We start from the raw sequence: 12595 nt of genomic DNA on the forward strand, positions 1-12595 counted from the left end.
AGACTAACCACCAGCTTTTAAACAGCTCTACTGGAATAAAGGTAATGAATGCTTGGGGTAGTTTGCACACCATGACCGTCAGCTTGTTTTTCTTGAGTGAAGAAATTTCTCAACAGTCAGTTTAGTTTTTATTGGATGCACAAGAAAAATGTAGAACAGTTAAGTTTTTGTTGACACTTCCTCTTTATATGGAGGGACAGAAAATTTTAGCCTGAGCTTGAGAGAGTGAATACTTAAATCGAGTGCAGTGACTTGATTTTAAACCAAATAGTGTAAATAAAGTTATCTGACATAAAACTGCTCCTGTCTTTTATGTCTATTTTGGAGCTCCATCAAATTCCCTGCATTTGACTTTCAAGTCTTTCCACAGTCACATTTTATCCTTACTTGATTCCCTTCAGTGTTTGACTTATTTTCATTTATTAAAAAGAAAAAAGATCTGCGTTGCGCTTTGAAAGCAAACATTACCGTCCTTGCTTCTGCATTTCATTACTTTCAGAGCAGACTGTTGATCTGCTTGCCTTTAATGACAACACACGGGCAGATTCGCTTATATCTTGTCTCATTGTCAAGGTTTGCGTCTTGCCTGCTGCACTTGCCATTTCCTTAATGATGCTGGCTTATTGCTGGATGATGCTGCAGAGGCAGTTTACAGTGTTTGGTCTGTGTGAAATATCTTCATTGCCGTGCTTTCAAGGATGCGCTGACACTTGTGCATCACAAAGCAGGGCGGTGTGTAGACGTGAAACCTAAATGCGGACTCCTTCCAGGTATAATGCTCTCCTGCCATGCAGATATATCTAGGAAAAAGAAAATGTTTTGACTTATGTGGCTATAAACAGAGTGCAGGCTGCTGTAATCATAATCATTTAAAATGAAATTGCTAATGGTTAGCTAAAGGAAGGAAACGGCAAAATATCCCTAAAATAACATGTTTTGAGAAATGTTTTCTTAGAAATTGGGTGTTTTTGTGGTCAAAGTAAAATGATTAAAAAAAAGCAATTTTTTAGCTGATGAAAGGATGGCCTGTTAGCATTTCTTAGCTATGCAATCTCTCATCTAGCTATTAAGAGTTTTGGGAATCTCTAGCAAGATAACTTTAGGAGAAAGCAAAACTTGAAGGTAAAAACACCAAGTTTAAGATTACTGAGTTTTACTAAAACCTAATTACTTAATTATACTGTGTAAATTGTTTTGGAATATGTCAGCTAAATCAGCTTAGCTGCATTAGCTAAGTTAGTGAAGATAAAAAAAAATGTAACTACTTCAACTAGTTTTAGCGGAAACAAAGAGCCTGATGTTAGTGGAGTTATAGAAACTGAACAGACATGAAATTAGCAAGATTTATTTTTAAGGCTGACAAGCTGTAGCTAGATAATTTGCAACATTTAACTTTTGGTGCAAAAACAAAAAATGTTCACACATTCATTTACTCAGATTTTACTCATAAAAAGGCAACAAAATACAATTGTTGAAGACAGTGAAATTATCAAGGATTTGCATTCATAGACTGAGTTTACTAACATTGCTTTTTTTAATTTTATATTGCAGAAGTTGCCTGATCTTTTAGTGTGGCGTCCTAATGTTTGATCATTAGTTTTCTGTTGCTCTTTAGAAAAAGTTTGAGGCAAGTTAAACAGATAAAAGCAGCTCAATTACATCTACGCAGAAGAGTAAAAAACTCTACATTGACTTCTAAACTGGGCAGACTCATTATCTCAGAGGCTGAATCTAAACTTTTGTCATGTTGCATGGTCTTCTCCTGCTGTGTGATGAACTTACTCATTTAAAAATTCCCACGATCAGACCCTGCTGTGCGCCGACCGTGGAGCCTATTTTATACGTCTCCTTTATTTCTTCATTTTTTCAGACATAGTTGTTGTCATCAGCTGACTGAGCTTGTGAAATACAGTACTTTTTCAAAATCTTTCATCATTGTATATCCTACCTTATAAACACTTCTGGAAAATACTTCTGATTTTATGTAGAACAAAACTTGCTCTTTGATTGGCGGCTTTTCCACATTATCATTATTTATAGATATTTCAAATTTCCAGAAAATTAACATAGAACACTTCTTGTAAGTGTGAAGTATATTGTAATTCTGTTTTTTTAAGCATGTATTTCCAGTTAGCGAGTCTATTTATTGTGGAAATAATTTTTTGAAGCAGTTCTGATTCCAGTTTATACGCAGTAGGTTATTACAGGTTTAACCCTCCCATGGTACACTCAGGAGGAGCGTCAAAAACGTCATGGTCAGACAGCGGGGAAGTGGAGCGGGTTGTCCTGTCAGACCATCATTTCCTGAAACCACACATTAAAAAAAAAAAAAAAAACTTGTAAAAGCGCACACAGAATCAGTGCACCCTGCTGGACTGCGCACAGAGTAAAAAGCTTGTGGGGTGTAAATGTATTGTGTTTTGTGTAAAGTTAGTATAAAGCCTCCATAATCTTCTAATCATCTTTGTGTAGAATAAATCACTGAAACACTAGTATGTTTTCTTGCTTTAATCTAGTGCTATGTTCAGTACGTTGTTGAATGACCCCTGAGGTCATTGTCAATCATTTATCATCAAAGGCTATCTTTCTGATTGTACATGTGCATATCTTTGTCTTTTTTTTGCCAGCATTTTATTTATTTTAGTTTTTTCAACATAGTTCCACGCACACACACGCACACACTTACAGAAAATGTTTGCCAGAAAAACATAAAGCTATTGTGCTGCACTTATCTCAGATCATCCCCGTCGCCCGTGGTTTTGACCTCGGTCAAGCCTTTCTGACTTTTCTGTGTTTTGCATTCTATTTTTCATTTCGACTGTCTGCGTTTACCCTCTTTGTTCCCTTCATCATCTACTAGACTTTTCGAATCATCTCACCTCTCCTCTCTCCCCCTTGATTTCGTATCATCTCTCTTTTGTTTTTCTCTTCATTTTTCTCCACACAGAGTTGCTTCCCAGCATCAGAGGTCTGGTAATTTATCCAAACGGCTGGTAGACGGTCACTCACTGTATAAATACTGGCAGCTTAGATCAATTCGATTCAACTTGGTTCAATTCAGTTGACTTCAAATTCAATTAAATTCAGAAATACTTTCTTGATCCCACAGGGAAATGAAATAAATATGTTAACTTGAAGAAGTAAACACTCATGTCTTCAAATGCGGCCCAATAAATGTAGATCAAGGACGGGTGCTTCGAAGTCGTCCACACAAATGCTGCTGCTTGACCCCTAATCAGTACGAAGGCCGGTTTCTGTAAATTACGCTCATCGACGTGTTCCCCTGCTCACGAACATCGACGTGCCACACGGCTGTGGCAGGTCTCGTAGCCGTTAACCGGATGAAGCCACACTCACGCAGATTACAGTGCGTAGCGCACACACGTCACGTAGCCTCTGGCCGATATGACGTGGTGGCAGATGGTAAGTGTGTCTGCTTAATAATGACGGAGCTCATCTGAACAGAACCTTTCCTCGGACCTGGTGGCGAGACGTGGAAGCCACCGCGCAGCTTCCCCGGAGAGCAATCGAGGGCTTCGTGCAAGCGTGCTTACGCAAGAACTCTGCATGTTTGGTGTTGGCCTATGTGTGCAGATGTTAACTGTTCGGTGTGTGTGTGTGTGTGTGTGTGTGTGTGTGTGTGTGTGTGTGAGCCTCAGCCGTACATCTCTGGAGCTTTTTTTTTTTGCGTGGCTGAGTGAAACACGGCAGATGTGCTCGGTTCTCCCCTGAGGATGTTGCTACTCTCTTCACTCACTCTCATCTCGCTTCCTCATCCGCACATGCCCTCCGATGTTTATACGACGCCGCTCTTCAGATAATAAGATGACTTCGGTACTTATCCTCCTCCCCCCTCTTCTTTCCTTCCTTCCTTCGGCTTCTCGAGGCCGTCCTCTCCTCTGCCTCGCTCCTTCCTGCTCCTCGGGTACCTCTTACGTTTTAATTAAACCCAAACTTATCCAGCTTAGGAGGTTTGTTTAGTCTCGGTGCTCCAGATAGATGTTTTTTTTTTCTCTTGCAAATAATGTCACGGCACATTTCGCTCAATATAAACAGTAGCAGTCAAAAGTCTGGACACACCTACTTATTCAGGCTGTATTGGGTGTTTCCACATTTTTTTTATTGCCAGTGTGCATAAAATGTTTGTTTGAGATGCAGGTAGAGATTACTTTGGCACGCAAAAGCAACTGAACTTTTGGAGAAAACAAAGTAAATCTGCACTTCGATCTAGTATGCAATTACCTTTATCTCACCAACTTGCTTTGTTCAATGTTTTTGCATGTGCTTCAGTTGCATATCGTCACCTTTGTAAAATAATGGCAATTTATTTTTACCAGTTTACAATTTAATTACCTAAATTGTAAACTGCTATTCAGTTTACTCAAGTACAACTCAAATATTGCGGCAATGATCCCACAATAGTATTCCCTGGTTTTAAGATGCAGTATGCAGTCTCTCCATCCACACTGCTGAAGGGTCAGTCACCTCAGCATGCTGGAAGCTTGAAGTGGCTTCAACATCTGAGCAGGCTGACCTATTTTCTCATAAACTTGTCTGTTCATTATTGTGGGCACTTGTAGTCTATTTATAGTGCATTAAGCCTCTCTTCTTAGAGGGTTAGGCAAATATAAGGAAAGAAAAAATAAAATTAAGGTTATAAAATGGCATCAAAAAGTAATTTGGTTTGTCCTGATAGAGTAAATTTTGCTACTTTCATGAAAAATAGGCATTAAAAACTGAAACCTTTGCAGTTTGGAGAATATTGAAATGCTTTTAGTAGCTGTTTGTTTAACCGATAGCTTCGAGATCCTATTTGTTTGTTTGTTTTGTTTTTTTGTGAATTGTGGTGTCTCTTGTGGTGACAGTGTGTAACTACATTTGCTGTCACATTCACAGACCTGAAAAAGTTTTTCTTCCTTTTAATTTAAACGACTTTTAACGATTATGCATAAAAAAAACAGTTCCAAAGGAACAAACAAAACTTGATTCCAAGAACAAAATATTTATCGTGTGAAGTAAAAAAAAAAAATAATCCTTGAAATTTGGTGGCAGCGAGTGTGGAATTGTTACATCATGTTTACATCTTGCTTCCAGTTTTGTTCAGTCTTGCTCTCTCTTTTTTCGTTCCCACACAGATATTCTCGCACGCTTAGACAAATACGCAGCCTGTTTGTTCATCCAAAACAGCCTTCTCTCCGTGCGTTTTCGTCCCAACTAGGCCACCGCGTCACACGAGCACTTAGTCACACAATAAATCACACCAGTTCCTGCCGCTCCCTGCTGCATGGATTTCAGCTGCTATTTTCGGTCGCAAAGCGAAAGCACCGAAATATGCAAAAAAAGAAAAAAAAAATCCCCATTCAGTTTATGGGATACGATTATGTGCATGCATGCCTTCGCCATTATCATTGATGATTTTTTTTTTTTTGCATGTATTTTTTTGCATGTATTTTTTTGCACCCAGATAACGTGGGATTTGGAGTGAGGAGGAAAAAACAAGGTGACATTGCACTACAAGCAACAACGGTGCAGAGAATGGAAACTAAACTTCCCTTTTTTCCTTTCCTATTGTCTCTGTTTTGTTGTCTCTTTTGCTATTCGGCCCTAGTTTGTCTGTATGCTGATGAGGGCATCAGAATGGCTTGTTGTGTGCGCGTGTGTGTGCGTGTGTACTTGCCTAGTGATCTTATTTGAGACAATTTCTTGCATGTTTACTAATCTTTTGAGGACCTTATGAGGAACAAAACTCTGTCCTAATGCCGCGGACCCTTGTTTGGGGTCAGAGGTCAAGTTTAGAGGTAAGGTGTGAATTAGGTTTTGGTTAAGGGAAGATTAGGAATAGACTAGTAATGGTTATGGTTAGGCAAATTATCTGGATTAGGCGCAAGTGTTCACCAAAATGAACGGAAGTCAATGCAGAGTCCTAATACCAATAGAAATACAACGTGTGTGTGTGTGTGTGTGTGTGTGTGTGTGTGTGTGTGTGTGTGTGTGTGTGTGTGTGGGTGTGTGTGGGTTGTATGGATGAGTGAAGCAGTGGGAGTATTTTTTTTTCATATTTTGACATAAGAACCTCAGCTCTTTTTCTGTCATGCAGAAGGGATTATGTAAAGAACATTCTCTGATCATCTCAAACTAGATAAATCATATAAATTAATTCTATTTTTTCCTCAAAGCAATAACAGGGTTTTAACAAGGCGGCCAGAGTCGAATTTATTTTCTAAAGGAACAGCCTGAAAAGAGCAAACCCCCTGTTCTGCCCCCTCTTTTATAACTGCAACCTGCATAGGGATGTGCATGCAAAGACAATGAACAACCTAATCACCGGTGCAGATTTATACCCGTTATTAGTGAGCATTTATAAACACCGCAGTCCTCTGCATTCCCTTCACGTTGTCGCTCGGATCTCATTTTCCTCGTGCAATAATGCCTCCAGGTCCAACAAATCCAAGTGTTGTTGTGTTTAGATGCTCTGTTGAGCTTGGAATAGGCTGCTCTTTTTCCATAAGGGTGTGTGTGTGTGTGTGTGTGTGTGTGTGTGTGTATACGGGCAAGGTGGGGGGTGGTGGGGACTGCAGTGCTGAGTTTTAACAATCTCTGCTCTGAAAGCTGCATTTAATTTAGGCAAAGCACAATTTATGTTGTTTTCTAGAACAAGTGCAGTCGATTTTCTTAATATGGAAATTACCTGTCTTAATGGAAGCTTTATTGAACAAGTGTATGAATGTGCACCTTTTGGCATGCGGCTCGATAACGAGGCCGCCTTTACAACGCACTAAAGCGTTATTGAAGCCGTTGAAAGTTAGTTTGTTCTAAAGTAAAAAGAAAACAAACAAAAAATAGGTGATTCTGCACAGATTGTGCACTCCTTTAATGGCGATATCTTCTATATGCATCAATATGTATTGAATTTAAGAGCCGCGGGTTGTGAAGAGCTGTGCTTTCAGACCTGTCGCCGACAGCTGGGACGCCACAGACCGCTGCACCCTTCATTAAAGCCAGAGCTGCTCCGGGCGAGCATATCTGCGTCTTGTTTATTTGCACGGCCTTTCTAAACACATGATCACCTTATCGCGCTTCTGAAATGAAGATCTGGAACTTATCAGACTTGCCCTGCAGACAGACCCGTACTCCCAGAGTAAACACAGAGCTCTGGAAACTTCCCATGCAGCGCTTCATCCTGCAGGAATCGTTTCCCGCACGTCCGAAGAGCTTCTGTTGTGCTGCGTTGAAATGTTATCGCGATGATCCGCAAGGCTCCAACAGGACTTTCAGTTTACAGACTGAGACCGTTATTTACAGATATAAAGGCCTTGCAAATGTTTCTAACTTTTTTTTTCCCCCTTTTTTTGCATTTCGCCGCATTACAACACCCATCCACCTTTTTCACTTGCGATACCAATACAGATATCCGAGGTTTAGTATCAGCCGATACCGATTGAATCCAGAAAAACAGCAGAATTGACTTAAAATGTTTCTTTTTTAAACACAGATATAAATGCACTGAATAACTCTGCACCTGTGCAGCTTCAATACAGCAATGGCTTCACTAGTTTGGTCAAACATATAAAAACATTTTTTTATTTGTTCAGTCAGTGCAATTAGGAATAGAACAGCCAATGTAAAATAAATAATAAAGAAACTGAAACTGACAAAAACAACAGGTTGACTAACAAACCTTCCTCCAAATGCTTCAGAAAGTGCAATTAGAACTATAAAAATAATGCAAAAATAAACAATAAAGCATGGCGCTGCTCACAGCACCAAGCATAGAGTTAAACTGAATAGATCTGCTGGATTTATTTTTTTTCAATATCAGGACCAATAGCGACATTAATATTGGATTAACATGCTATAATCCATAACTTCAGCACATTTTGATGGGATTTTATATGATAGAAAAATGAATTAAAGGAAAAGAATGCTTTTCTTTTTAGATTTGCTTCAAACAACTAAATCAGAAAGGTGTGTTATGCATTTGTTTTGGTTCATCACAGATGTGAACATTTCTGGGCATTAAATACTTTTGTACGGCTCTTTAAGGAAATTCCTGGGGGTGAAAAGAATAAAAAGACTCCATGGGTTTCTTTCTCTTGTCGCCCGACAGATGGGAAGGTGACAAAAGAGCCAGTCAACAGCTGGCTCAGTCAGAGTTTGGTTGTATTTACTCTCCTGCATATTGGCTCAGTAAACCTTTCTTTAGAGCTGCTACTCAGTGTTGTGGATGGTTTGCCACTGATCCCCAAAGGGAAACTGGACCTTGTTATTGTATCTTAACCTCCTTGGTGTCACTATGTAATTTCAGTTGTGGAACTCGGCTTTGACCACAAAACATAAATCTACTACTCACCTTGTGTCGAGTTTTGTTTAATTTTCCAAAGCTCCCCAACCCCCGAAGGAAATATCTGCCAACTGTTTCCTCATTTTGAGGTTGCCATTGTTGTGGTTACAGGCTAGTTTAATTAGCCTGTCAGCTAACCACAGCCAGAGGATTTACGCTGCGGTTAGCTGGCATATTAGCTCCTCCTTCAGTAGGGGGCAAAAGAACAACCGAAAGCAGAAAAGTTAAACGCAGAAGATTAGTAGAGACATCCTCTTATGCTCTGAAAACTGTTTGGTTGCGTTATTTATGCTAACCAACTTTGACTATACTAGGTTAAGACTACAACTTAGAAAACTGCTAGCTTAGCTGTACTAAGTGGGGAACTAAAGCCTTGAGCTCAGTCCTTTTACATTGACTCTATTCTATTGAATTATCCTAACATTTCGTATTTCAGGTTCATGAATCTGATCAAGTCATTCAGTGAACAATGATGTGACTCCTTCTAGTTTCCAACAAACTGGATCCATTATTGCTGCAATTCAAACTGTTCAATGTCTGTTCAGTAAAAATATGGGTTCTTCTTAGTGTTTATAGTCTCAGATGTTAGAAACAGGTTGCACAGCTGATCTGGCTGGAGTTTTTCAGCAGGTCAGCAAGCCGACATGCAGGACCCGGCACGTCCAGGAACCATTTGGAAGAGGATTTAAAAAAAATTGTGGCGTGTACATCATTAGTTTTCCTGAGCTATTTCGTAAAAGGCTGAAACATACACAGAATTTGACAGAGGGGGGGGCTGCAAATGTTCCTCTCCTGTCAACTCCCGTTGGGTTAGCTGGATTTAGAGAGAATTCATCATCCGAGGTGAGAACTGATGACGTGTGTTTGTGTCTTCATTCAGATGGGCAGGACAGCATGGCGAGGTTCAGCGTTCAGGGAGTGTTCAACTACAGCATGCTGACTCTGTCTGACCACGAGAGGGTTCTGTACGTCGGCGCCCGGGAAACGCTGTTCGCCCTGGACCCCAACGACATCAGCAGACAACTCCGACCACAGGTAACACACACACACACGTAGGTGCAAACAAGGCACCTCAAAAGGCTGATGTGAACAGAATCGAAACGCATACAGGAAAGTATTTCTGTTAAAAATAATTACAGCCTGGCGGTCCGCAAACACAACAATTATAGAAATGTCTTTGTAGCAAGGCAACAAATTAAATGATAAGGCCACATTTCTTGTCACTGGGACTCCTGACGGACAGTTCAGCAACAAAAGCATGATTCACTTGCTGCAGAGATAAACGTTCATTGTAGATTTAATTAGGACATCAATTTTAATAGAATTATAGCACAACATTTAAAAGGTTCTTTGATAAGGAAAGTGCAGAGGCAGGAAACATCCTCTTCTGTTTCACACTTTTGTTTGCTCCCTGTTAACGCGTGGAGCAACCTTCTTTAAAGGCTTTTTTTTTTCTTTCGCTTTTTCTCCGTTGCATTGGAGGACACTGAAGAACACCCACAATGTCGACTGATTGCTACCAGTCGTTGAATCATCTGTCGGTCTAATTTATTTTGTTAACACTGTAATTCTTGAAAATTGAACAAATAACTCAGAAAGTAGCTGCAGACAGGGTGAGATATGTAATAACATGAATTCCTCTGCTGTTAGCTAAAGGCCAGCGCCTCCACATTCTTAGCTTTCAGCTGCTACGTCTTTACAGGAGAAGAAAAAGCAACAGGGAAACTGACTTGACGCTTTCACAGTGTCGTGGTATGAGACAATCTGTCAAAAACAATCACACTCCTAACAAGGAACAACCAATCAGAGCAAAGAGGCGGGTCTTACTGCTGCCAATCACAAACTCGTGCTACTACAGCTAGCATAGCCTGTTGTGAATGCTAAGTAAGAAACGGTCTTCCTGCAACAGTAAGTTGTTCCTCCTCCATTGGAACATTTAGCAGCATTACATGAGGATGAATGACAGCGCGAAGTCCCGCCTCCAGGCTCTGATTGGCTGTTTGCATTTCTTCAGATGGCAATAATAACAGGAGGAGGTGGAGGAGATTGAACCTTTCACAGATTATCTGTTATGACACAGATGATCTAGTAACTGTCAGAAATGGAGGAGTAATAAGAAGAAACCTGCCAAATAATGAGTGGCTATCTTTTGCTTTTATCTAATAATAAAAGTAAAACTACAAAGCTTTGTGACTCAGCGTAGTCCAATCTACAAGGTAACCTACAGGTACTTTTACCTCTTACTTAGCATTTCAGTTCTTCTAGCTAAAAAATTGAAAACACCTGTTAAAAAATGAGCTTCATAATTAATCAAAAACCTTCCAACATTTCCCCTGACTCATCTCACACGTTTTCCTGCTCTCTGTGAGGCGTAACACTCTCAAGGTTACTGAGTAAATCCATCTCCTCCCGTATATTTTCTTCTGTCAGCACAAAAAAACCTCTGCAATGTGACAACAAGGTGGTAAGCATGGCCTCACATCCACCTGCAGGAACCCGTCCCCAGACGCGGCTCATGACTCAGTTTAGGGTGCGCTCAGTCACTTCACTTCCTCCTTGTTTTATTGTGTTTTTGTTTTTCTGCTTGGCACTCAGGGGAGGGGGAAAAAAAAAAACCTGTTTCACTTCATCAAACCCCCTTCGACTTGACCCTCTGCTCACACTCCAGCGCGCGGAACCCCCCTCCGGGACTCGGTCGGGTTTTTGCTTTTGCTCCCTCAATAATTGGGCCGTGTTGCAATCAATGCCGCGGCGGCGATGCAGAGCGGGTGTAGCGAACGAGCCCGGCAGCAGTTTGGGGGATTTCTATCTGATTTGCTGCTGTAATGAGCAGTTATTAGATGCACACACAACACAAAAACCTCCCGCGCTCACGCCGCGACACACAACAAAGCCGCCGGCTCGTTGGAGTCGGGGTTTGTGAGTCTTACGGTAATGATAAGGCCACCTGTTGTCAGCCCTCAGAGAGAGAGAGAGAGAGAAGGAGCGAAGACGGAAAAATGACCGAGCAAATGGTCCACCCATTCTGTCGCCACGTTCCCCCTCTGTCGTTCTCTCACTTGTGCTCCTCCTTTATTTTCACTAATTGCTTCTCTTTTATGTCTCTGCTGTCTTGCATGTTCTCCGTCTTCATTACTTTCATCGCCATCTTCCCTCCCTGGATATTCTCCGGGGAGGTTTTTCCTCAGGATTTTTGTAAACAAGCGTTTTCTTTTTTTGTTTTGTTTTGTGTTTTTTTGTTGTTTTTGCGCTCGTGTTCGCATTGCGTGTACACCTTCGACTCTCATTCGCTTATCGTGTTTGCGGCGACCCCGTTTTAATTCTCCACCGCTTTCATTTTCATAATAAATTTGCGGCTAAATGCAGCGGCTTCCAACAGAGCGCCCACGCACTAGAATCTCCACTCTGCTTTTAATCTGAACAGCTAATGAAATTTCCGTCTAATTGAATTAGATTTAATTCACAGGCTTTTTCTTTTTTTTTTTCTTTATTACTATTATGATTATTATTCCAGGAAGTTCAACTTGCAGGCTGAGCCGCTTGCAAATCAGATTTCTATTTTTATTCAAATGCTAATGGCCTAAACACCGCCTGCGCTATTTGTGCTGACGTAGGCGGAGATTTGCAGAGATGCTGAGACCAAGTGGCCGTGTAATAGCTCTGAGGTCATTACCAAAATAAATGTTTGTGCTTCGTTTCATTCTTACTTTTAATGACAGATACGCTGAGGTGTAGCTAAACACAGAGAGTTGATGGAAGTACATTAACGCTGCTGCCCCTTATTACCGCCGCACGTCAGTGTGAGGTGTTTATTTTGGAGTGTCGTCAGCAAGAGCTCCTTCTGTGTGATGTTTGCTACTGCATGTCGTTATATTTAGCTTTAGCTGCAAACGTGCGTGGATAATAGGGTGAGATTTCATTTTTAATGAAGTAATTAACAAAAAAGCGAGAAAAAAACCCCCATGGAAACAAAATTAGAGGTAAAAATAAATGCTTGGAGCTGGTCCTTCATTAAAGTCCTAATCAAATTAGTTCAAAGCTCAGGGCTTGGACGTGATATTTCGCGGCTAATTATTCATTTAGATTTCGCTCCCAATAATTGGAACTTCGTCGGCTTTCAGAGAAAATCTCTGGAAATTAAATTAGATTTAAGGAGTGTGGGAGGACGAGGTGAAGTCTGTTTCTTGCAAAATTGGCCTTTAAACTCTGACCACATTTTTTTTTTTCCCCAAGTTTACTCCCACACATTTTGTT

General features: G+C 40.6%; 1 protein-coding gene across 1 annotated transcript in view; it reads left to right on the forward strand.

The window, feature by feature from the left end:
• LOC106938878 (semaphorin-4C-like) overlaps window positions 1–12595 on the forward strand; it is a 72054-nt gene that overhangs the window by 41955 nt on the left and 17504 nt on the right. The window contains exon 4 of the mRNA XM_015021068.1: window positions 9222–9376. Coding sequence (XP_014876554.1) covers window positions 9222–9376 — 155 coding nt within the window. The remainder of the gene's footprint in view (window positions 1–9221; window positions 9377–12595) is intronic.

This window comes from Poecilia latipinna, unplaced genomic scaffold (genome assembly GCF_001443285.1).
Source record: "Poecilia latipinna isolate Pla-1442-1.1 unplaced genomic scaffold, P_latipinna-1.0 Scaffold2719, whole genome shotgun sequence".
Classification (NCBI taxonomy): Eukaryota; Metazoa; Chordata; class Actinopteri; order Cyprinodontiformes; family Poeciliidae; genus Poecilia; species Poecilia latipinna.